Source organism: Equus caballus, chromosome 21 (assembly GCF_041296265.1).
Source record: "Equus caballus isolate H_3958 breed thoroughbred chromosome 21, TB-T2T, whole genome shotgun sequence".
NCBI lineage: Eukaryota > Metazoa > Chordata > Mammalia > Perissodactyla > Equidae > Equus > Equus caballus.
The window spans coordinates 39,449,549-39,476,719 of NC_091704.1; the positions used below are offsets into that span (position 1 = coordinate 39,449,549).

The 27,171-nt window shown below is 37.5% G+C and overlaps 1 protein-coding gene across 1 annotated transcript in view; it reads left to right on the forward strand.

Moving 5' to 3' along the window:
* Positions 1-27,171, forward strand: part of OXCT1 (3-oxoacid CoA-transferase 1) — a 129,219-nt gene that overhangs the window by 63,921 nt on the left and 38,127 nt on the right. The window contains 4 exon segments of the mRNA NM_001309306.1: positions 807-901; positions 3,479-3,527; positions 8,932-9,004; positions 9,617-9,692. Of these exon segments, the coding sequence (NP_001296235.1) occupies positions 807-901; positions 3,479-3,527; positions 8,932-9,004; positions 9,617-9,692 (293 nt within the window).

Sequence of the window (27,171 nt, forward strand, 5' to 3'; positions counted from 1 at the left end):
TTTTGTGTAATCTCAGTTGTATTTGCTGAAACTTAACCACCCCCCGCCCTTCTTCTTTATAACTTAGAGAAGATTCAGTTACCAATGAATGTTATCACAGTAACCCAAAGGAATTGATACACTTTTAGGCAGACATTTTGGTATTGTTGGAAAACTTTTTTAAATTTAAAAATGGCAGGCTTTTTTTTGCTGAGGAAGATTTGCCCTGAGCTAACATCTGTGCCAATCTTCCTCTGTTTTGTATGTGAGTTGCCACTATAGCATGGCTGCCACCACGTGATGTAGGTATGCTCCTGGGAACCAAACCTGGGCCACCAAAGCAGGGTGCACCAAACTTAACTACTACACCATGGGGCTGGCCCTTTTTTAGGATATGGAATCATCTTTACTTTTAGTTGGGATTTTGAATAGTGACAGTTGCTTCTAAACAAAGGTCAAGCCATGTCTAATAATACGTCAGTCATAATAAGTCATAAGATATCAGTCCAGATTTACTGAGCACATTAATGAAAATAAAAATGTCCTAAGACAAAAATGACCTCTTGGCTAGTCTACTGAAGCCACCACTTTGATATCTTTATGGAAAAGCATATCAATGTTATTGAAAAGGCTGTGATTAATTAGAGATTTTCTTTTAAAAAAAGTTACAAAATACTGCCCAGCAGATGTTTGGAGAATATATTCAGTGATGACATTCAGGGCAAGTGCCTTTAAAGAAGGATTCTATTCAGATTTATATCCGTGGAAAATTCATGGCATAATCTCTCCAGCTTTTATGCTCTGGACCTTAACATCTTTTTTTCTAGCTAATTTGGGCATAGGAATCCCTCTTCTGGCGAGTAACTTTATCAGCCCGGATATGACTGTTCATCTTCAAAGTGAAAATGGAATCCTGGGTTTGGTAAGATGGAAATTAAAATTTTATCTCTGCAGTCTTGATGGAGAATGAGATATTCCATATCGTGTAGTATTCTTATAACTGAGAGTTGTTAGCTTAAAGTTCCCAACCTTATTTTTCTCTGTGTTCATCATCATATTAAAGTATTTAACTTTTCCCATGAAACAGAGGTAACTGCGAGCTTGTGTTGTTGATTTTCTGTGGTAGATGCTAGTTTCCTGACTATGTGAGCTTGGCCGTGTGCTCCTCCCTTGTCAGTCTGGCAGCTGCCACCTCCCCATCATGCCTGCTCAAGGAGCTGGCCTCCCAGTTTCCTCTTTGGTGAACTGTGAACCCTTGTGTGATTGGACAGGATAGTGAAGGTCATTAGCAATTCTCTATTAAAAATCAGCAAGGCTCTGAATGAGAAACTGAAGCATCAAGTTTCTGTTTTACGGTGGGGACATTTTTGACTGATGAATTCAAAAAATCTTACAAGTTCTCGTTTAATTATTGTTTTGAGGCTGTGTTGCTCAAAAGGGTAGAATGTTCTCTTCTTCAAGATTAACCTTTCAGATGAGCTCAATTTCTTTTTTTTTTTTTTTTTTCCTTTTTCTCCCCAAAGCCCCCAGGTACATAGTTGTATATTCTTCGTTGTGGGTCCTTCTAGTTGTGGCATGTGGGACGCTGCCTCAGCGTGGTTTGATGAGCAGTGTCATGTCCGCGCCCAGGATTCGAACCAACGAAACACTGGGCCGCCTGCAGCGGAGCGCGCGAACTTAACCGCTCGGCCACGGGGCCAGCCCCCAGATGAGCTCAATTTCTTATAGAATTTGGCCATACTTTTTATTCAATATTATAATAAAATTAAGGAATGTTTTTGCTTGCAGGATGACATTTTTTATTTAATTGTTAACTATGGCAGAGATTACATATAGTTTACTAATTTATAGTATTCCTAATCTTTTGTTGTTTCTCAATAGATCTTAACTGTTAATGCAATAAAAATTGTAAATATGGAAAATGTATATCCAGTATTTAAAATATAAATAATGATCACGTGTATATATTTGATACTGATTGATTGAGGCAATAATCATGACTATTTTCAAAAACACAAAAATGGCATGTGTCTGGGTAAAAGCAGTTTCATATTAAAGTTAAAGACTCATACTTTTAAGGTGCCCTGGAGATTGTCTGGAGTGACCATTTCCCTCATTGTGAAGACAAGGGAGATAAGTGGATGTGAATTACCCATGGTCAACATTTAAAGGAAAATCTACACAAGTCTAAAACTTTAGGCGCCACTTCAATTTATTTAAAGGATAAATTTTTGGTCCCTCTTTAGAAAGTATGTTAATATTTTACTTCCAGGGGCTGTCCCCGTGGCCGAGTGGTTAAGTCTGTGCGCTCTGCTGCAGGCAGCCCAGTGTTTCGTTGGTTCGAATCCTGGGCACGGGCATGGCACTGCTCATCAAACCACGCTGAGGCAGCATCCCACATGCTACAACTAAAAAAAAAAAAAAAAAAGGACCCACAACGAAGAATATACAACTATGTACTGGGGGGCTTTGGGGAGAAAAAGGAAAAAATAAAATCTTTAAAAATAAAAAATAAAAAAAAAAAAATATTTGACTTCCAATATTTCCTCATTCTTGGCTCCATTTTATGTCTTTGTCTTTTTCCTTTTCCTATTTCCTCTCTTTTTGTTTTTAATATATATTATGTTGTGAAACTACTTGCCCCATTAAAGTAATTAGAGATGCCTTATAAAATACATAGAAAATTGAAAAACAAAACCTTGCTGAGAATCACTGGGCCAAGGGGAATAAGGGCATCAGAACTTAGATGTGGTGAGAGGGAGGGTTAGAGCCCCAGGTTGGAGCCTTTAGGAGCAGTACATGAAAAAGCTAGAACTTTGCCTCTCTAGGTCCTTCTAGCCAAATAATGCAGCCACTTAACTTGTATTCACTGATGCTACCAGAAAGGTTTATGAATAAGATTGGCCGCATAGTACATACTAAATAGTTACTTTCTGTTTTACTGACCTATATTTCTAACAGCTTAACGTTTCTTTCAAACTTTGGTAATTGTTAGAAAATATTTTTCATTTACCTAATCACAGGTATTAATGTAGAAAAGAGTAATCAATATGAGAAACAGAGCCACAGAAACATCGGAATCACTTTTAAAAGTTTCACTTCAAGTCTTTTGATGATAATTTCCTAGGGTTTTTTAGAGAAGTTATTTATATTACAGTGTTGTGGGGGTTTTTTGTTTTTTTGGTTTTTTTTTTTGCTGAGGAAGATTTGCCCTGAGCTAACATCTGTTGCCAGTCTTCCTCCTTTTTGCTGAGGAAGCGTTGCCCTGAGCTGACATCTGCTGCCTATCTTCCTCTTTATGTACGTGAGCTGCTACCACAGCATGGCCACTGACAAACGAGTGGTGTAGGTCCATGCCTGGGAACCAAACCTGAGCTGCTGAAGTGGGGCTTGACAAACTTAACCACTAGGCCACTGGTGCTGGCCCTATATTACAGTTCTAGTGTGTGCTTTAGTGAGAAACTTCTTTTACTAATTGACCATGTGCTTTATTTGACAGGGTCCATATCCGTTACAAAATGAAGTTGATCCAGATCTAATCAATGCAGGTAAACTCACCCATTACATGTTTCTCCAGTGTTTTCCTTTGCTGTTAATTTAGCTCTGTGTCGAATAATAATAATAACGAGTTGATTCCTTGTCTTTTCCTGGAGAGTGCTCCAGTGTATTTTTCATTAAGGAGGAGAGATAATCCTTCCTAGTCCCCTCTTTGCCTGGCTTGCTGGTTAGAAGTCTCCGCTTATTTAGGGCAGCTTAAGGTAAAGGAGAAATTGCAGGTGGGGATACAGATAACGACAAGGGCTTTGGTGGGTCGATCAGTCAGAGTCCTGGCAATGTAGAGAGAGCCCTCTCAAATGGAGTAATGAGAAGAATTACAGGAAGGGGCAATTCATAAGGGTGTGAACAGGATTAAAGGAAACCAGAAAAGCATGGTGAAGTACCACAGGGAATTATTACCATCCCTAGGCCTTAAAGGGCAGCTGTGGGAGAGGGCCACCCAACAGGCGCTGTGGCCTTTGGTAGAGGAGTACAGCTATCTTGCAGAAACCTGGGGTGGGTGGGTGTGGGGATTTCCTCTGCTGGGTCTTCTGCTTGTGCCTCCCGTTGGCCAATCCCAGGTTGAAATAGATGTGCCTTCCCAGGATGAGAAGGGTGGAGAGTGGATCCATAAAAAGAAAGGATCTGGCACACTGAGGGTTTTGTTGTTGATGATACTGTCCTCGAGTCCTCATTGGAGTGGGAGAGCATCCTTCAGAAGTTCAAGGGTGCTTAAGGGTGTGCTCTGTCACTAAGTACGGCCCAGTGATGTGAGTAATAAATGCAGAGTTTCCTTGGATTGGGTACTCTAGGCTTCTCTTCTCCTTTGTTCCTACACTCAGATGCTTTGCCTTTTATTCTTAGCCTTTTATTTGGGACATAGAGTCACATGTAGTAGCAGCCTAGAGGAGGAAAATTGGTCATCATCACTGCCTGCGCTTGAAGCAACACTGCCACCATGTTGGGGCTGAAGATTGTTATTAGAATGGGGCTGCCTATAAGAAGCTAGTTTCTATGTTTAGCATGATTTTCTTTACCCTTCTTTTACTCCTGTTCACTCTACCCACACCTAAATATTATTCTTACTTCACGTTCAAAAATAGTATGTGTAAATCTCCGAAAAGAAGCAATATTAGCTGAATATAAAGGCCAGCTGCCAAGTAGAAAGGATGTTTGAGACTTGGAATTTTTGGAAGTAGAACAGCTTCTGGTCGAATAGTTGAATTAGTTAACACAACTCAACTCTGAAAGGCCCACTGTGATAAAGCAATGACATTTAACCAAGGCTGTAATTTAATTGTACTGTACCCTTTAGCAATAGCTCATTGATCTGTGAAAATATTTGCTGCTTGGTTTAATTAATTTATGATGTTAGCGAGTTATTTGCAAAGTGAATAACTCCATTTTCCAAATTTCAGGCTTGAGTTCATAAAACCTGCATTCCTTTGAAAAGTTGTTATTCTTTTCAATGACGTTGTTGGACAGTAGGCGTTTCTGATTCCATTGAGCTTAAAAGTAGTTCCATCCTAATGAAGCCACCAGTTTTATACTTCAACTTCTGAAATACCACATACAGTCTTAAACTGCTTGGTAAAACAAGAATTCATTGCTTTTGGGAAACCAAGCTGCAAAGCAGTTTAATAATATTCAAATACTCTCATCAAAGTCCTCTTTGGGATTTATGATGCTTTTGACTTTGGAACTGTCTAAATTAGGGAGGAAATACTTTAAGCTAGAGAACCCAGAATATAAATTGGTGGTTTCCTCAACTTCCCAAATTTGACACTTACCTGGAAGATCAGCCTATTGTTTGTGTTAATTTGAAAGGATTTTTATAGAATCCCTCGGAATGAATACAAAGAGTTATGTTTCTGGGTGTAATCAGTGTAATAAAATTTTTAAATAATAGAACTATTTCTAAGGATCTCTTTTTCTAAATAATAATAACCTCATATGATTATGTAGCAATGAATTACCACTTATAAAGTACTATCTACTGTATAGCATACTTTTTCACATGTATTATACCATTTCAACCTCGGATGAAACCTCATTATACAGATTGGGAAACTGAGGCCCAAAAAATGAAGGGATGTGCTCAAGATCACTTTGCTAGGGAGTGGACACTTGCAGTCTCCTGCTCCTGGCCCCTGGCCTTTTCCTCTGTTCATTGAGCTACAGTCTCTGATAAGCTGACTTTTACAAAGGTGCAGAGGGCAGTGCTTAGAACATTTCAGAGGTTCGATAAGGTCTGGGCTTGAACCTGCACCATTCCAGTGCAATTATGAAATTTCTAACAAGTTTCATGTTGTAGCTTTCATGTTAATGTGCATTTTGTATTCTTCTCTATTTCTTAATATTATTTTCTTATTTAATTATACAAATAATGTTTTAAATGACTTACCTTTGATTGAAACTGCTTTGGAAAGAACCACCATGTTAATCTCATGGCATATAAATATCTCTGACCACCCACTCCCATGTGCCTCTACAGCAGAGGTTATCTGTGGGCAAGGGGGGTGATTTTACTCCCCTGGGGCATGTGATAACGTCTGGAGACATTTTTGATTGTCACACCTTGGGGAGTGTTACTGGCATTGAGTGGATAGAGGCCAGTGATACTGTTAAGTATCCTACAATAACCAGAACAGCCCCCCATACTCCCAAGAGTTATCCAGCCCCAAATGTCAATAGTGCCTGCTCTAGAAGTCTGGGTGCCACATCTGAAGAAACACAGGCCTGCAGACTAAGGTACAAATAGTACAGCATTCAATATCTATCTCATGGTTACAACTGACCTTTCCAACTTTATCTTTCACTACACCCTCCAAGGATGCCTGTGTCCACCCATTCTGGCTTCTGGGTCTATTCTGATCATGACTCGTGCTTTCCTTCCACCATGTGTTTGCTCTTCCTGTGCCCTTCACCATATTTTTATTCTCTCCTCTTCCTTTTCCATCCCCATCTCCTTATTGGTAATTTGCTATTGAAATGCATTATACCTCTCCTTTCAAGTCCCAGTTCATTGTCCTCCCCAAATCCTTCTGTGGCTGAAGTGTAGTTCCCAGACCCACAGCATCAGCAGCAGCATCACCATCACTGGGGACTTGTTAGAAATGGAAATTCTCAGGCCCTCCCACTCACCTACTAAATTACAGACTCTGGGCATTGAGCTCAGCGGTCTGTGTTTTTATAAGCCCTCCGTGTGATTCTGGTGGGTGTTATAGTTTGAGAACCGTTAGTTTAGGGCACATGTGTTTTCTTTGTAACGCTGTTCAAAGCACGCAATAGACATTTATTTGATATTGAGTGAATGACATGTTAATCATGAGCTAAAGGACTCAGTAACTATGACATTGAATAACTATAGTGCCCAAATATCATGAAAGGATCTAGACATACACAGAGAAAAATTGGAGGAGACAGAAATCAATCAGAAATAGCCAAATAAGTATCTTTTTCTTTAAGATACTGATTATATTATTGGTTATAGTTGTTTCTTGACCAAATTTGGACATTGTATTTTAAAAACATGGACTCAGTTTTAGGATATTTATTTTTGTTTAGGTATTAGATGTTTAAAAATGCTGAAAATTAACTTTGCTTCTGAAGAATGTAATTTGTAAGATGCCAGAATGTTAACAGGGGCCTGACAATGACTTTGTTTTCATGAGAGTTGTTTATTGGACCCTTTAATAAAACTATGCTTCATAAATCACATGAGGAGAGCCGAAGCTCTCTCCATTGATCTCAAAGTTTCCTATAAAGTGGCAAATACTGCCTTCTATGTACCAGCAGATGGTGGAGATTGCCCTTTGAAAGTCATTGCGATTCAGCACATCAAAAAAAAAAAGAACTGAAATTTTTATGTTTCTGTTTTTTTGTCCTACAAATTCTTCCTCCTTGCCTCTCCTCCTCAGAATTGGTGAGGAACTAAATTTGCTGGACCTGAAAGCTGTGTTAGGATAAGGTTTAGTTGCATTGTGCCTGTCCTAAAGTCTAGGGTTCACAGGCTAGCTGTATCACCCCACTGTATAAGCCAATTGCTGGGTCCTGAACATTATCCCTAGAGGGGCGACAGCATTGTCTCTTTGCTAAGTAGGTTTGGAGTGAGGAATAATAACAAAGACAATAATAAAAGCTAATGTTTATGCAGTCCTTTCTCTATGCCAGGCACTTTGAGTAAGGACTTTACATGCATTATTTCATTTAATCTTCCAAATCTTACAGGCTGTCTAAAAGCCCCTACCCGTTACATCAAAAAGTATTTTCCAAAGCTTTTTAGCTCTGTGGTACTTTGAAAGATGTGAAAATGTTTCCTTTGTTTAGAATCAAACTCCTTTGGGATATATAAATAGTCTTACTCTTTCTCTATACGTGAGCTCAAATGAAGGGGAATATTGATGGAGACATTAGCTTTCTGGAAGACTTGAGAAGCTGAGGCTACAGCTGTGTTGCATGATCAGACCACCCTGATCCTGTTGTGTCTGGGAACATTTCTCTATTCCAGTCTTGGAATCACGACTTTTCCTCCCCTTCTGTTTGTCTGCCCTATTAAACTGGAGTAATGAGTGGGATGTTCTCCGACAGTTGACTTATCTTTGGCAACACGGTATGTGAGCACTTTTCTGGTCGAAACCCGAAGCTTCTCCTCGGCACCTGGCTCCTGAAGAGACAGGAAATAGATAACAAGGAGAAAGCAGCTCAGATATACGTTGGCCAGTATTAGGATGTTATACCCTGATTTCATCAAAGTTCTATGGTTTTAACAAAAACTTATAGGAGCAAGAGAGGAAGGATGAGGCAGGGAGAGAAAGAGAGAGAGACTGAAAGAAGAGAGTCAGGCCTAATGATGTTAGGAGTTCTCAGTGGGACCTCTCTTTCTAGAATATTCATTGATGTTTAAGAAATATCTGAGGGGAATCTCCTGGGTCATTCCCCGCAAAGTTGCATTTCTTCATATTTATTCCACAGTCTCTTTACTCTAGTGACTGTGCTAGCACTGGGTTCTGACAGGTGCATCTCAGGAACTCCTTTCCTCCTCCACTCCTGTTAGCATTCAGCAGGGGCTTGGGAAGGGAGTGGGGCTGGTGGGAGGTCGGGATGGGTACAGCCAACAGCAGGGTGCATTGCCTGCAGAGAATTTCAAGACAATAATAAAATTAAAACATGGTCTGTTTTTATTATCACCATGCAAGGGCAACTCTGAACAATGTTAGTGACAAAATGCTCCTCTTTGTAGGGTGGACAGTTCCCCTTGTGTCCCCCCATCCCTGTTGCCGCTGTGTTTTGGTAAAGGAAGCCTTAGTTCTGTAGGGGACAGAGAAGGCATAGACCCCTGTCTCCATGTGATTTCCACTCTTAGAAATCTAATAGTCTTTTCTTTCTTTTTCTTTCTTGTGTGTGTGTGTTTAGGCAAGGAAACAGTTACTGTTCTTCCAGGAGCTGCTTATTTCTCCAGCGATGAGTCATTTGCGATGATTAGAGGGTATGTAATAACGGAGCCCCTCATGTTTCACACAGTGTGGAATGAGCTTAGTCACCCCGAGTGTGTTAGCAAGGCTCTGACACACAGCCACATCTCCCAGCCAGAAAACCATCATGAGTTTGTTTGGCTGCACCAAGATGTGAAATTATTCACATTGAATGTTGGGAATTGGAACCTCCAGCTGCTATTATTAAAAGAACCCCCTGAATGGAATATATATTTGTATGCCAACTATACTGAAGTGAACATTTTTAGGGTTCTTTCTGAGGATATCCTAACATTTTCTACAAACGGTGTGTTCATTTTCTAGCTAGGGTTTGTCTGCACATGCAGCCCCATTCTCATGCGCCGAAGGAAACAAACTCACTGTGTACACCTGTTTTTAATTTGTTTTTGGAGACAATATAGGCTATGTATATTTTTTAAAGAACTCTTAATGGCTGTTTCTCTACATCAGCTTGAGCTGATCTATTTGGAAATCAGGTGATTGGTGGGAGAAAGCAAATGTATTTTGAGGATATAGAATTATTTATTTTAGTTGCTGGCAATTTCAAGCAAATGGGACATAAAGCTTGTCAAGTTTGCTTTATATTTCCTCTTTTTCTTTCTCAGGGGACATGTCAATCTAACAATGCTAGGAGCAATGCAGGTTTCCAAATATGGTGACCTGGCTAACTGGATGATACCTGTAAGTAGACATTGTATTATTTTGAATTATGCTGGTCAGAATAATTGTTTTTGAAATACTAAGAAAAGTTTTGTCAAATTGCTATGAGAGCACAATACAGTTATTAACAAAGAAATATTTTAATGTGTATTTCTTATTTGAATCAAATTTTAATTAGGCAAGCACTGAGAAATATTCAGCTTTGCCAGTTTGCTATGTAGTTGGGACTGAAAATAGGCAAGATCAGGACCAAAGCAGAATTTTCAATAAAGAAATAGAGTTAGGGAAAATTAAAAAAAAAGATGGTTTAATTACAGTCAGATAAAAGAAATACAAATATTTAGCATAAGTAACTTTTATAACTAGAAAGAACAATGAATGAGTTCATTAATTTTATGTTAATTCTATTATTTTCTTATTCACAGTGATTAAAGTCCTTTCTTGATCAGTGAAGTGACCCCATAAATAATCAGTCACATTGTCTTCCATTATGGCATACAAAGCCTGTGATGTTTAAATAGGCTTGTGAAATGCAAACAGTTTTTGTTTACTAATGACCCATATTAAGGAAAGAACCTCTTAGAATTAGCTTTGGAAGAAGGACTGTAATCAGTTAGTTTATGAGTGTGGTTCGTAATGTTCCAGGTTGTTGCTTTCTGATACATGTATGGAAACAAGAATGAATGCACATTCATGATTATGAGCTCTTTTTGGCTGGTAGCTCTGATTACTCTTTTTATGTATGTGTTTAAGGATTTCTGTTTCTGGGGCTGGCCCGGTGGCGTAGTGGTTAAGTTCACACACTCCGCTTCCGTGGCCCGGGGATCACAGGTTCAGATCCCAGGTGTGGACCTAGCACCGCTCATCAAGCCACACTGTGGAGACATCTCAAATAAAATAGAGGAAGGTAGGCAGAGATATGTTAGCTCAGTGACAATCTTCCTCAAGCAAAAAAATAAGTAAATAAATAAAAATAAGGATTTCTATGTGTTTCTCTGTAGCATCAGCTAAAAGGAATTTGTTTAAGTAACTGAGGCTGGTGTTTTATGATTTGAAAGTTTTTTTTGAAATCTTTTAGATTTTTCTCTAATAATTTTTGAGGAAGGTGGATTAGTATAGTTGATCACAATGTTAGACAGAGATTATGTTTATTTGACTCTTTTGATCTAATACCTCCTGTAATATTATTTTAAAGTTTTAATGATTATTAAAGACCTGATTCTCAAACTTGGTTGCATATTGGAATCACCTGAGAGTTTTAAAAAATATTGATGCCTGTGTTCCACCCCCAGAGTTTCCAGTTTATTTAATCCGGGATGTAGCATGGACGCAAGGCATTTTATAAGCAACACTGGTGATTACAAAATGTAACCAAGTTTGAGAACCAATGTATTAAAAAATGATCATAATTCATATTTAAAATGTAATGGAAAAATGTGATTGACCAATTAATAGTAAGAAGCCTTAGCAAATTATTGATTATATTATTATTTTAGTTTAAAAATGTTTGTCATTCTAGATCAGCCGTAGTTAATAACAGTTGGCAGCTTTTGAAGGCTTCAAAGAAATCAGGGAGGGTCTCCTGAGCATCGTACTGTGAGTCAGATTGACAGTTTATGGAAATTCTTACTTGTGTAGGAAATCAGAATGAATTTCTACTTTCAAATTTTAGAAGAAGACCATATGGGTAGTTGAAGGAGCGCGGAGAAGCAAGCCCTAGGTTTTAGCCCTGACTCTACCAGTACTTAAGGTGTGACCTTGAACATGTCACTTAAGCTCCTTGGGTTAAAGCATCCACACCTATAAACTGAGGGTTTGAGACTAGATCATTTCAGGGGTCCCATCTGGCTCTCATAGCAGTTAAGAGCGAGGGCCATGTAGTGAGACAGACCTAAAATCCTATCCAGACCTAAACCAAAAATCCTATTTTTGTCATTTGCCGGCAGTGTAACTTGAGATACTTGTCTACTTTTCCTTATCTGTAAAATGGGAACGATATAATACTACTTACTTTATAGGACAATGTAAAGGAGTAAATGATGTAATGCAATCAATGTACATAGCACAGAGATTGACATACAGTACATGCTAAATAAACAGGTTGTTATTATTTCATGGGTTTAGAGGGAGAAGTTGGGGTTACCTGGCAGAGAAGGGAATAGCACTGGTTACTGTGAACAAAAGAAATACCTTTTTAAATATGTCTGTTTCGTGGGACTGTTAATGAGTTTTGAAATCAGTTTGCACAGTGGTCCTGGATATAGAGCAGAAACACGTTCCACACATTTTTGCCTTCAGGGAACTTGGACATCTTTAAAAGTCACTATACGGTTTGTTTATGTTATGGTTTAGCACACAGTGCTGTGAAGGCTGGAAGCTCTCATAGTGAAAGCATACATTATGTAATTGTCATTTGTAGGAAAGATTTTCCAATGTGTGTCAAATTTTTGCATATCCTGTTGAGACTCCTGTGAATGATTTAAAAATCGGTGCGTATTACTTGGTAATTTTCTTGATACAATTTAGAGCTCATGAGTTTCCAAAGGACTGGACCCAGCAGGGCGGCGATGGGGAACTCTGGAGTTCTGAAGGAACACTGAGAAAAGTTAAGCATAGAGTGTTCTTGTGTCTGGTTCTGCTCTTTTGGTAATGAAAGTTGGGGTCTGATGAACATTTCTTTTGTTCTTTTAGTAACTAAGAATCACTTCTTGGCTTCTTTCTATGTTGTGCACAGTGTATATTTTGATTCCTTTGGACATAGGATAGCTTAAGAGTCAAGACCATGAGCTTTAGTTTGGAAGAGATCTGATTTGAATTTCAGCTCTGCCTCTTACAGATGATACGATCTGGAGGACACGTTTTTGTCAGGATTAAGTGAGAAGAAAATGAAAAGAGAATGCTAAAAGCATTCTATAAATAGTGGGTATTATTTTCCTTTTCTTCAATGTTCTATTGCTTAAGATTAAAGAGAGAATATTTGCCTTAAAATACGTTGTCATAATGAGCAAGACTATATTTTACAGTCAATAGTACAACCCATTTATCCTAAGTTCGTATTCAAGTACCAAAAATTAAGCCCTTTGAGGACACATTTCTTGCTCTTGTTAGTTATGGATAAGATACAGCATAGCCTCCTTATATAGTTTCAGTGAGCAATCTATTTCTATTTGTCCCAAAGATTTATGTTGATTTATAAAATTTAAATATATTTTTATTGCAAGATCTGGCAGTCAAGAAGCTGCAAAGTTCAGCTTTATTATATCATTTTTCATTTACATTTATCTTTTTACTGAGTTTAATACTCTTTCAGTGGTTGTAAAGCCTTGAGTTTCTCTGCCCCATGGCATCCCCATCAATCATTACAATGTCAGATTATAATAAACATTATACTTTTAAGGGTGGCCAATGGTGTGGATGCTATTTGTCTTATTCTTTAATAGCTTCTTAGTCTGCAGTGTTGGTCCCATGTACCCAGATTTTTAAAAATTCTGCCCTGAGCATCTGAAGAGAGAAAACTGGACAAAACAGTAGTTGGCTCCTTTGTGTTCCCTGATTATCGTGGTGGCAGTAAAACCCCAGGCAAGCCACGAAAATGTGGCAAGATGTACAATCCATTGAATCTGCATTCAGGACTGCTCTGGCCTTCTTGATGCCTATTTTTGGAAAACAGCTGCCATAGTTTACTGACTTGTGAAGGGACGCAGATGTGTACAATCAACTATGAGGGCTAGTTGTTGAAAGCATGCAACAGTGGCCCACTGGACAGGGCTGCTGTATATGAGTAACACAACACCCAAGGGACCACTCCTTCTATTCAGGGAGAATTGAAATGAGGCATTCTTAAAGCAAGGAGAACAGGATGTTTTTGGTGTTTGTTTTTCCCTCACATTTTTCATTTCTTTGTGCCTTTGAAAAGAATAAATACAAATTAATGTTGTACTCCTGTATGCCACATATATGAGTACATAAAATTGCTTTGGTCTTCTAGATATGATGTCTGTTTTAAATAAGCTAACTCTCTAGGCTTCCTGTTTGTACAACTGAGGGAGTTTATGTTCATGATTCAGTGTTGTGTTTTAGTTGCATCAATTGTAGTCTAAATATTAAACCCATAGATAGAAATATAAAGATTACAGTATAGATGAAGATATAAACATACAGATATAGATATGGCTTTGTCACATTGGTGTCTTGTTCATTGGTCCCAAGGCTCAGGAAACTGCAAACCATTGGTAAGGAAGAAGGACAGGTGTGAAATATGTGTGTGATAGTATGATGCTTTTACAATTATTTAGCAATGCTCTTGCCATATCAGTGTAATGTAGTGGTAAGTGTACAGAACTTTGGAATTAGAAAGACCTGCGCTTAAACACTGGTTCTATCGCTTATTGGTGATGTGGCAAATCATTTCATGTTAGTATACTCATTTGTAAAATGATAATATTTAATATACTAATTCTTGGGATTAAATTAGTTCATTGCTTCAACAGATATTTATTAGGCGTGTATTAAGGGTCATGCTCTGTTCTAGCCTTTTGAAGATACAGCAGTTTACAAAACAGATGAAGTTCTCCACATTATGGAGCTGGTGTTCTAGCAGGGGTCAGCAAATATGGCCCATGTGCCGAATCTGGCCCACTGCCTGTTTTTGTAAATAAACTTTTATTGGAACACAGCCACATTCATTCATTTATGTATACCTGTAGCTGCTTTTGTGCTGCAACAGTGGTCACATATTTGCAACAGAAATTCCATGGCCTGTAAAGCCTAAAATATTCACCATCTAGCCCTTTATAGAAAAGTTGGCCAACTCCTGCAAACTGTGAAACTTGTTCATCTTTAATTTGAAAACTTTCCTCCTTATAAGCATGTAATGCTCTAAATTTCTCTCTAAGCATGATTTCCAAATATTTGGTGATTTTCCACAAAACTTTGTGTTAATTTCTAGTTTCATTCTCTTGAGGTCAGAGAATATACTTAATATGATTTCTATCCTTTTAAATTTGAGGTTTATTTATGGTCTAGAATATAGTCTTTCTTAATGACTGCACTAAGTTCACTCTGGATGTGAAAAAAATGTGTATTCTGCACTTGTTGGGTCATGTTCTATAACTGGCAATTAGGTCAAGTCAGTAGATAGCATTGTTCATTTCCTTTGTCCTTTTATCCATTACTTAGAGAGGAGTGTTGAAATCTTCAGCTGTAATTGTGCGTTTGGCTATTTCTCCTTTCAGTTGTATCACTTTTGCTTCATATGTTTTAGAACTCCATTACTAGTTACATTAGTACATATTTAAGATTATTTTCTCAATAAATTGACCTCTTTATTATTATATCCCTCTTCATCTCTGGCAATATTTCTTATTCTGCAGCCTACTCTCTGATATTAATATAGTCACTCTCCATGGTATGTCCCTTTCCATTCTTCTACCTGCAGTCTATCAGCATCTTTATATTTAAGCGGGTTTTGTATATAGTTAAATCTTGCTCTTTTATTCAGTCTTATAATCTCTGAATTTTAATTGGATGTTCAGGCCATTTACGTTTAATGTAATAATCAACATGGTTCGGTTTAAATCTATCAGCGTATGATTCCCCCCCCCCCATTTACCCCATTTGTTCTTTTTTTCTTTCTCTGTTCTCTTTTGAATCAGTTAAGTATTTTTTATGATTCCGTTATATTTTCACTGTTGACTTATTTTCTTATGTTTTTTTAGTGGTTACTCTAGGGTTTATAATACACATCTTTTATTTATCAGAGTCTACTTCAAATTATGTATCACTTTACATATAATGTAAGAACCTCACAACAGTAAACTTCCATTCCCTGCCCTCATCCTGTTTGCTCTTCTTGGTCATACATTTTATTCTGCATATGTTATAAATCCAATACTTTGTTATTATTTTTGCTCTAAACAGCAAACTACTTTTAAAGAGATTAAAAAGTGAGAAAAAATTAGGTATTTTATGTACTTTCATTATATAATATATATTAATGTAATATAGATAAATTTTATATTTTCCCAACATATCTGCTCTTTCCTTTGCGTCAATCCAGATTACCTTCTGATGTTGTTTTCCTTGTGCTTGAAGGGCATCGTTTGATGTTTCTTGTAGTGCGAGTCTTATAGATGTCACTTAGGTTGATTCTTTCAATATTTGCTTTTATGCTCCGTTAAGGTTACTTGAAGAGCAGTCTTTAGTTTCAGTCTCATTATTCTGACTACTAAGCCGATTTCTTTCTAAAGGCTCTATAGGACGCCCCATGTATTATGAGGCCTTTTCTCTCTGGCTAGTAGCAATGTGAATTATTCCCAGACCTATGAGAATTCTGGACGTCTTTTGCCTGATACTTCCTAGTGGTTCTTTCCTAGGCCTTGGATAATTTCCTCTCATATTTGCATGCATCAGTACTCTGCCAAACACTTGAGGTGAACCCTCTGCAAATCTTCAGAGATCTTTCTCTCTGTGTAGTGACCTTCTGTCTAGTATTTTGAGATCCCAAGACAAATTCTAGTTGCCTTGGTCTCTCTCAACCCAACAAGACTGCTAGGTTCCACCTGGGTTCCCCTCCCTGCACTGCAGCCTGCAAACTCTCTCTAGGCAGTAGACTGGGTGCAATCACAGGCCCACCCATTGGCTTCCCTCAGAGATCACAGTCCTGTACTGCCTGTTGTCTAATGTCTGAAAGGTATTTTTTCTTATGTTCTGTCTGATTTTCTAATTGTTTCATACCATTAATAATATTTTTGAATTTATGTCTTTATATATTTTTGAATGGTTTTCTTAGTATAAATCCCTAGAAGTAGAACATCTTGGTCGATTTTTTAAGGTTTTTGATACTTATTGAGTTACTGTCTAAAAAAGTTATCCCAATTCACACACACACTGTTCCCACTCTATTACCAACACTGGTATCAGCTTTTTTGTATTCTATAATTCTATTTTATTATTTTGTGTTTCTTTAAAAGCTGTCATCTGGGACTGCGTAAAGAGCAGGCAGTGCCTTCCTTTTCTGGATGGGCACTTAATCTGCTTCTCTTTTGTTCTGGAGGCCTTCTGTTTGGCTTTTAGCAGTTATTAGCTCTTATCAAATATTGTCCCAGTGCTGCTGTCTTTGGTCATTTTAAAAGCCAGCATTGATGATGACTATTCTGTGTTAGTAAATGTGTCTTAAGAGACCAACTGTAAATGTATGTGTGTGAGAGCATGTGAATGCGTGTGTCTGTGTGTTGTCTGTATCCAAGATATTGAACCAGCTTTACATGTGGGATGAAATCAAAGCATAACTATTTTTATCTAGTGTAGTGCCTTTAACTTTAGTCACTTACGAAAGCTTTCCCTCTATGACATTTCAGCTCATTCTCAGATAATAAACTGTCATTGGGTCACTTTAGTTCACAGACTCTGTCTTGATTCAGGAATTAAAGGGTCCAGTCCAAAATAGTGAACAATGTTTCAATATCCATTTAAAAGCAATGCATCTCCTTTCATTGTTGCTCCCTGTCTATAGGCAGGGCAGGTCGCATGCATTTGGGACAGGTTACATGGTGTTCCTTTGCTTTTTCTCTCCACTAGCTTCCTCCCCCAAACTCACTGTTTGCCACACCAGGGTCAAATTTCAGGAGAAAGGGAAGGCGAGAAAATAGGGCCGGAAAGTTCTTACATAGCTGGTGACTGGTAATACTATGAGCTGGCTCCATGCTCTCCCATCCTTTTAGATGTTTAAAGCTGATCCCTTTCTCTGTGTGTGGGGGGTCTTTAGAGACCCCCCTTCTGGGCCCCTTCTGCAGCATCTGCCTGATAGATGACGACTGGATGTTTCCCCAGCAGCTCCTGATTTCCCTCTGGTCTACTTCACACATAGACTCTCTCTGATAGAGCCCTCTCTTCCTTCCAGGGCACCTGTTGAAAAAAGATTAGAGTATCTTGAGACTGGCCCTCTCCTACATGGCCCACATTTGGGAAGCACTCATGTGTTTCTTGTCCCACGGGCAGTGAAAGTATAGTTACTTCCCCCAATCCACCACTTCACCTTTCTCAGGTAGAAGGCATTCCCTAGCTGCAAGGACTGTCACTCAGGCTCTGTTGAATCAGGGGTTGGCATATACTTTCCCTCTCTTTAGTTGCTGAGGCAGATGGGGTAGGATCACAGCACACTTTTCTTCAAAGTCCTCCTTGTAAAATCCTCTTCTGTCTCCATACTCTACTCCTTGATCTTGCCAAGGGTCTCAAGAGTCTAGGAACTTGTTTTTGACCATCTTCTCTGTAAATTCTGCTTCTGAGCATCTATCCCACATGCTGGCATCTCCTAGCTGTCATATTTGAACATCAGTCATAAGCAAGGCAAAAAAATTCCCAATCTAACCTTCAGTTGCTGCCACTTGGGCTTGTGGGCCTGCTGTTTCCTTGCTGCCTTTATTTCTCCCTTGTAAGCTCATATTCAGCTAAGCCTCCATACATGTAGGGATGTCTTCTGTCTCTGATTCCTGTACATCATGGTGATCCCCCAGCCTTTTCTGTTTCCCAACTGCCCCAGACAGAAGAGAGGACCATGGAAGAACCTAGCCAAGCCTTGGTAGAGGGAATCAACTGTACTGACTCAATGGATGGACTTTTATTTCCCATGCCAATTAGAGACATATTTAACACTTGCACAGTTTCCAAGAGCAAAGAATGATTCCTTCTTATACAGCAGTTTAACAAATGAGCATACGTTGTAAAAAAAGACAACTTAGTATTAGTGGTTTATGGATTTAGGGTGTTATTACAAACATAAGCTGTTTTTATAGTTCTTTGCTTGGATACTGTATTTGGTTACCCAAAAATACTTTTATCTATGGCTATGTGGAAAACATTATGTTGAAACATAATCCTTAGTTTTATTATTTTCATCCAGTATTTTTCAGACTAAAAGTATGCTTATAGATCAACATATTTGACATATTAATTTTATAAGGAAAATTTCTCTTAGTTGGAAGCTCCTGTTGAGTAAAAGCTATGATTAAGGTTTAAAAACCACAGTTAAATTATAAGTCCAATATTTTTACATGGAGGGAACTGACGCTTATTAAGCACATACCATTGGCTGGATACTGTGCTATTTATTTGTATAGTTATTGTCATTTAATCCTTATAGAACACTGTGAGTTAAATATAACCATCTTGTTATAGATGAAGAGACGTAGGCTAAGAGAGGTAACTATTCAAGTTTACCTGTGTAGCACGTTATGAAATGGAGATTTGATCACAGTCTCCTTTATTCTTATGTGCTTTATATTCTGCTGCATGGTTCTTTTGGGGGCTCTTTAACTAATGCCTTTCATTGTCGAAGCAAAACCACCTGCAAAATGAATAAATTTCCTTACAGCATTTCTGTAAACTTGGTAAAGAAATTATTGTTTCATCGTGTGGGATAAAGTCTATTGCAATTGGAAGGATACATGTTTGTATATATGATGCTAGTTCAAGGCAGGGGTTTTGAAAGGTGCTGGATTGACCAGTTACATCTTCTTTCTTCTGCATTTTATCATTTTTTAAGTACTCAAATTCCAAAGTCTCCACTGCCTAATCGTGTATAATTAACATAAATCTCATGTATGAAATATTTTATCCATTTTATGTACTGATTTTGGTTTTTTTGTGTTTTGTTTTTTGTTTTTTTGGAGGAAGATTAGCCCTCAGCTAACTACTGCCAGTCCTCCTCTTTTTGCTGAGGAAGCCTGGCTCTGAGCTAACATCCGTGCCCATCTTCCTCTAGTTTATACGTGGGATGCCTACCACAGCATGACTGCCAAGCAGTGCCATGTCCGCACCCGGGATCCGAACCAGCGAACCCCGGGCCGGCGAGAAGCGGAACGTGCGAACTTAACCGCTGCGCCACCGGGCCGGCCCCTGATTTTGTTTTTTGTAATCTACCAATTGAAGAGTTCTTTGGAAGAGTTAGGTCCTCTACTAGAATTTTTATGAAATTAGCTTTCAGTATTTGTGTGTGTGTGTGTGTCTGTGTGTGTGAGTGTATGAGGAAGATTGGCCCTGAACCACATCCATTGCCAATATTCCTCTTTGCTGAAGAAGATTAGCCCTGGGCTAACATCTTCGCCCATATTCCTCTATTTTGTATGTGGAATGTCACCACAGCATAGCTTGATGAGCAGTGCATAGGTCTGCACCAGCCCAAAGCAGAGCGTGCAAACTTAACCGCTATGCCACCGGCTGGCCCCAGCTTTCAATACTTTTTAAATGGGAAACATTGAAACATAACTGTAGAAATATGGGAATCATTGCAAAGGGGAGTGCTAAATAAAAGTTTAAAAAAAGATTAAAATTAAGATCAGAAAGGAACGATAGCAAATTCATTAACAAGTCAGCTCCCTCAGCCCTGGTTCCCACAAATGTTAATCTTTTAGGTAGGCAAAGGAGGATGAGAATGTGAAATAGACTCTTTGGGATATCTGAGTTGTCAGCGATCTTAAAGAGATTTTGTCTTTGGATTGCTATCTGAGTCTATTTTTGCTCTGGAGGAAAGGAAATATTTCTCTCCTTGCTATGTTTCATATGATGTCTTTGTGAACGACTGTTTAGCTCTAAGAACTTTGACTTTTAACTGGAACTCAGGTATATTCAAACCAGAGACTGAAAGAAAGGTGAGCTAGACATCTTGATTGATTCCAAGTCATGGTGCTACATGGCCTCAGCAACTCTTGTAAGAATCTGATCACATACTCTCCATCTCCTCTGGTGTTAGAAGGCAGACTCCTATGTATAAAATGGGAGTTTGGTCATCTTTATTTTTTAATCAATCTGTCTCTTCTCGTCTCTTCTCTTCCCCCTCCCCTCCACTCTCCTCTTCTCTTTCCCTTTATAGAGAGAACAAGCACTGAGTGTGATATTTTCAATAAATATCCCTTTGGCGAATGATATATTTGTATAACTGAAGCAGCCCCTTCTCATTAAATGGCCCACTTAAAAGGAGGGGAGGAAACATAAAAGTGATAGATGAGGTCTCCTAATAACCAATTATTAGTAAATTTATCAATAATGGTGCTGCTGACATGACTTAGCAGGGAATGAAGCCAAAGGACTGAAGACAGTGTGACCCTTCAGCTAAAGGCTAATGAATCTTAAAGACTAAATTTTATTAATTGACTGGATTTGGCATTTCCAGTTCATGAAATCTTTGCTTCTTACTTTACTCCTTTGGTTTAGAGATAATTTTTGATCAGCACTTTTATTAACAAGAAAAGTGTTGTTAGGGAAAATTTCAAATATATGCAAAAATAGAATAGTAAAATGCATATATCCAGGTTAGATAGTTATCCATTCATGGCCAATCTTGTGTCATCTATACTTCTATTCACTTTTCCCCCATCCCAGATTATTTTGAAGCAAATCACCCACATCGTATCATTCTATGTATAAGTATTTTAGCATTATCTCTGAAAGATAAGGATTCCTTTTATAAACCACAATTCTGTTATCCCATTAATGTTAAGGAATTAAGGATATAATTTCTTAATGTCATCCAGCCATACGGCGCCCTAATTTTACTGATGGAGCACCTGAATCTGGAGAAATGAAGTGACTAGGCCCAAGTCACAGAACTCGTTAGTAGCCAAGCCAGTACTGGAGCTCATCTCTCATGTCTCGTAGTCTTATAGGGATGCTGTGTCCACTATATGAGGAAAAGTTTCCTTTTGAAATACAACGTCCCAATACAAAGAACCTTTCATTCTTCTTTCAAGAACACCTAGAAACAGCTCTGTGTCTCGGTGAGGTCACTGAACCTTTCTAGACCTCAGCTCTTTATTTTTAAAATGTGATAAGTGGGATAGGTTTTATTTAACAACATTTACTAGGAGCTTTTTTTTTTTCATATTAGGTGTTGTATTAAGTGCTGTGGGTAGAGTGGCGAGCAAACCTATAATAGTCCTCCTTATGAAGAATCTTCTTTCTGTGGTGAATATGGTAAAAATCGAGATGAGAGATTTTACTGTGCAAAACCTGTTGTACGCTAAACATTAAGTAGGTTGATTTAGGAAGAACTCACGTGTTTACAATAGTGAAGTCTTCTTGTCCACTTATATGGTCTATTTTACCAATTGTTGAGATCTCGTTTTATCTCCTTCGTTATGTTTATTCCTAATTATTGTATAGTTTTTGTCAATATTTTGAGCTGGGTATTCCATTTCAATTTCCAAGTAGTCATTGCTAAAATAAAGGAAAACTATTGTTGTCTATATGTTTATCTTATATCTATTCACTGTATTAAATTCTCTAATTAGCTATTATAATGTTTTTTAGAATTCAGGTCTTTTAAATTCTACTCTTATTTGCTTTCTACTAAACCACACTGTCCCTAAAAACTAATAAATAAAGTAAAGCATTTGAATACAACAAGCAACAAGCTGAATCTAACACAAAATTATCTTATTTCCATGTAAAGTTTAGAAAAAATGAATCATGCACTTGGCCACCAAGAAAACCTAATAAATTCTAAAAAGTACTATAAGTATATTATATTCTCTAAGTCCTTGAAATTTGAAGGAAAAAAAACCCCATTCTTCTGAAAAAAGTATCAAATCTTTTTGCTAGTTGTGATCTCATACAAATTACTTTCTCTCCTTTGGTCTAATCCAGAGCTGTCCAAAAAAACTTGCTGTGATGATAGAAATGTTCTATACATGCTTTGTACAATGTGGTAACTCAAGCCACATGTGGCTTTGAGCCCTTGAAATGTGGCTAGTGTGACTGAAGAACTGAATTTTTAAATTTTACTTAATGCAAATTTATATAGCCACATGTGGCTAGTCTACTTTATTGGACAGTGCAGGTCTAATCTATTAAATTAAGGTCTTGATCTCAATAAATCCCAAGTGAACCCAACTCTAAAATTTTGTTTTAATTTTCCAGCTGTGGATTTACACATTTCTGAAGATGTTATGATATAATGGGAAATTTGAATACTTAGAAAAATAAACAGTTCAGAGGTGGTGGTAAAATTTCAAAATTTTCATACCCAGTTCAATCTTTCTAAAAGTTATGAGACCTAGAAATCTTCTACATTAAATAATTGAGCCTTTGGTAATCTAAAGATTTTTAAATGCAGAGATTTATTTTACCAAGGGTTGGCTTCTAAAAGTCAGCCCTACGGTGAAAATCACATTATTCAAATTACACTTAAAAGTCTCTTTTACTTCTTTATTAAAGGTTGGAAAACCCATCAAATCTGTCTCACATTCTTTCCCTGTAGGGCATTGAATCAAAAGAGAAATAAAAACTGAAATTATAAATTACCCAGAAATTAATGAAAATAAGAACTTTTTTGTAGAATACAATTAAAATTATACTCAGAAAAAAAATGGAAACCCTTAAATGCCTTTATTATTTGCAGAAACTGCGTTGACGCTACTAGCTTACTTGCATTCCTTAGCAGTGTGATGCATGTGGTGTGGCAATGGTGAAGGACGTGCAGCATTTTGATCATATTAACACTGGGATGTGTATTGTTAAGACCTTCAGAACAGTGCTAGATCAGGTCGTGGTTGTTGATGTTAAGAACTAGGTAGGGCAGTTGGCTTCCATTTGGGGGTCATGTGACATGTGTCTTTAAACCCTAGAGTTATCTTGATAAGTTCACGTTATGGGAGGCATGTGGGATTGAGCTGAGTGAACATCAGTTTCCCATCTCCCATCTTACCCTCTTTCCAGAACTTCACTGTCTAAATAGAATGCCAGGAAAAATCATCAGCATTTTTTTTTTTTTTTTGAGGAAGATTAGCCCTGAGCTAACATCTGCTGCCAATCTTCCTCTTTTTGCTGAGGAAGACTGGCCCTGAGCTAACATCCATGCCCATCTTCCTCCACTTTATATGTGGGACTCCTACCACAGCATGGCTTGCCAAGAGGTGCCATGTCTGCACCCGGGATCTGAACCGCGAACCCTGGGCCGCCGAATCAGAATGTGTGCACTTAACCATTGTTCCACCGGGCCGGCCCCTCATCAGCATTTTATAGTTAGCTTTCTCTCCCCTTTCTTTTCCTTCCTCAGTTAGTATAATGGAATTTTCCTAAGCAAAAGGGAGATGGAGTTTTTGAACTTTATTGTACCCAATAAATTCAACATTGCCCATCTTATCACTTCGTAACTCAAGTAGATCATTGGAATATTTGTAATAATACTTCATTTATAGAGAATTATTACAGACTAAGATACCCCATATATAGGATATTTTTAGAATATCCAAGTTTAGCTGTATAAATACCAATTTTAAATAAAATTTTGGGTGGAAAATCAGATTACCAATCTTGTTGTGCATAAAAACAGTAAATATATTTTGCACAGAGGCCTGACACAGACTCCTTTGGGGGAGGCTCATAAGCTTTAACTGAAATACATGAGATTTGACATGTTTTAGCCACTCATGATCTGTTCTGCATGTTTCTGGATTGTAGTCATAGGCTAGAACGTTCACAGTACTGGATAAGGGAATTTTTGATTGGTGAGTTGTTAACTATGATTTGGGCCCTATCTTCTGTTTTTGGAACCACTACCTTCTGGTAAAGATCATGTACTTATTGTCAAATAATAAAGGGCCAAAAAATTGCACATTAGAATGAAGACAAATAAGCATATCATCTAAATAATCAGACCCTGAAAACCTAATTCACAAACAATATAGAAATAACTCTCTTAAAAAACACAGCATTTTTCTTACTGCCAGAACTTTATGAAAAATAAACTTATTACGCTGGCACTTAGAAGCTTTATCAGCTAACATATTTCCATACTGAATGTAACTTCTGCTCATAATCATGTAGTTTTTAGGAAATTTAATTTTCTTAAATCGTGGCTTTCAGATTGGTGAAAGAGGCATGGTTTGTTTATAAGCACATTTGGAAAGTTTTGTAATTTTAGTTGTAAAGGATCTAACTGCATTTTTAGAAGTTGTCTAAACCAAAGCTACATAGGGCATCTCTAGGCTTGCTGCCTGCCTCTTAACTAAATTAATTAACACCCTCCAACAGACTAGGAGCACTAAGAAAGAAAAATGGTGCAATAAGTTCAACATAATGGACATTTTAAAATAGGAAGCATCTTCTATGGGGATTCAATTACCTCTTTCCGGAAGCTAGGGAGAGACTTCATCCAATTCTTTTTCTGACTTCTTCTATAACTTCAGGTAATTTACTTAATTTTTTCTTGTTGTATTTTCTCTTATTGTAGAGGAAAGCTTATTATATCTACTTAGTTTCTACAAGTACTGTTTAGGTAATGAGGAATTGTCTTCATAAAATTGAGTTTATTGAAAGATGCTCAGCATGGAAAAAGTGAAGCATAACAAGAAAAATGAAATAACAATAATAAAAAATAGAAATGATACATTATGTCATAGAACAAAGGTCCAGTTCGTATACCTAATTTTTTTCAAACTTGTAATGTGGTTGCAGAATGTTGTTTTAAAAGGTCCTCATTACCACGTTTGATTTTTTTTTTTTAAGCACTCTATCAGAAATCTAAGCTGTCTAGCATTGGGCCATGAGTATCAAAATAATAGTGACTGGGATGGTAAAGTTTATTTATTGGGAACAAGAAAACAAAACACAGAAAACACAAAACACACATATGGTTTTCAGAATCACCTTTCTTATTCTTTATTCAGGTACTAACTTGGGACTTTTTGTTCTGTTCGTGTACTCAGTATTGGTAAATGGTGGGTTCTGCAAAGGAGTAAAGTTCAGTTACTATAAGAAAACAATCTTAGCTGAAAGCAAATTCATTTTATTTTGTATATGTGAATTCATAGATTCATTTAACTGTCATGAATTTACTTATTTTTGGAGAGTCAGATGTTGCAAAGCCTTTTAGCAGCAGGCTTAAAGAGTTATTAAGAGAGGCCCTCACAGGGGGCAATCTGAGAACCAATCTCTGTTTTGTTTTCGTTTTGGTGAAAAAACAAAAGCCACAGGAACAAACCACATACTGAGTTTTTTTAAAAAAATAAACTTTGTATTTTGGAATAATTCTAAATTTACAGAAAAGTTACAAAGATGGTATAAAGAGTTTCATATGCCCCTCATTGCCCCAATTTCTCTCATACTTATAATCATTTTACCGTGAAACATTTGTCAAAACTAAGAAACACAAATTGGCACATTACTATTTTTGGGGTGGGGCAGTGTTAATTGTGTTTTTCTTTTAATTGTAGTACGAAACACTTAACATGAGATCTACCCTCTTAACAAATTTTTAAGTGTACAATACAGTGTTGTTAACTATAGGAACTATGTTGTACGCAGATCTCTAGAACTTACTTACTGATCTTGTATAACTGAAACTTTATACCCAGTGAACAACCCCCCATTTCCCACTCCCCTCAGCCCCTGGCAACCACGATGCTACTTTGCTTGTATAAGTTTGACTGTTTAGATACTTTAAATAAGTGGAATCATGCAGTGTTTGTCCTTGTGTGATGCCTTTTTTCGCTTAGTGTAATATCCTCTAGATTCATCCATGTTGTCGCATATGGCAGGATTTCCTTATTTTTGGAGGCTGAATAGTATTCCATTGTATGTATATACCACATTTTCTTTATCCATTCGTATGTCAATGGGCATTTAGTTTGTTTCTGTATCTTTGTTATTGTGAATAATGCTACTGTGAACATGGGAGTGCTACTATCTCTTTGAGATCCTGATTTCAAGTCTTGGATATATACCCAAAAGTGGGATTGCTGGATCAAATGGTCATTTTATTTTTGAGGAATTTTCATAGTGTTTTCGATAACAGCTGCACCATTTTACATTTCTGCCAACAGTGTACAAGGGTTCCAGTTTCTTCACACCCTTGTCAACACTTACCCTTTGTTTTTTGATAGTAGCTACCTGCGTGATACTTCACTCTATCTTTGATTTGCATTTCCTTGACGATTAGTGATGATGAGCATCTTTTCATATACCTGATGGCTGTTTTTATGTTTTCTTTGTAGAAATGTCTATTCAAGGCTTTTGCTCATTTTTTAGTTGGGTTATTTGATTTTTTGCTATTGAATTGAAAGAGTTCATTATATATTTGGTTATTAACCCCCTATCAGATGCTTAGTTCACAAATATTTTCTCCCATTCCTTAGGTTTTTTTTATTTTTTTATTTTGTTGGTTGTTCCCTTTGCTGTGTAGAAGCTTTTAGTTTGATGTAGTTCCACATGTCTATTTTTCACTTTTGTGCCTATACTTTTGTTGTCATTTCCAAGAAATCATTATCATGGCCAATGTGCAGAAGCTTTTTGCCTATATTTTCTTCTAGGGGAAGAAATGTTTTCTTCCTAACGTTTTACAGTTTCAGGTCTTATGTTTAAATGTTTAGTCCATTTTGAATTGATTTTTGTGTATGATGTAAGATAATGGTCCAATTTATTCTTTTGTATGTGGATACCTGGGTTTCCCAGCACCATTTGTTGAAGAGACTGAATTTTCTCCATTGTGTGTTCTTGGCACCCATGT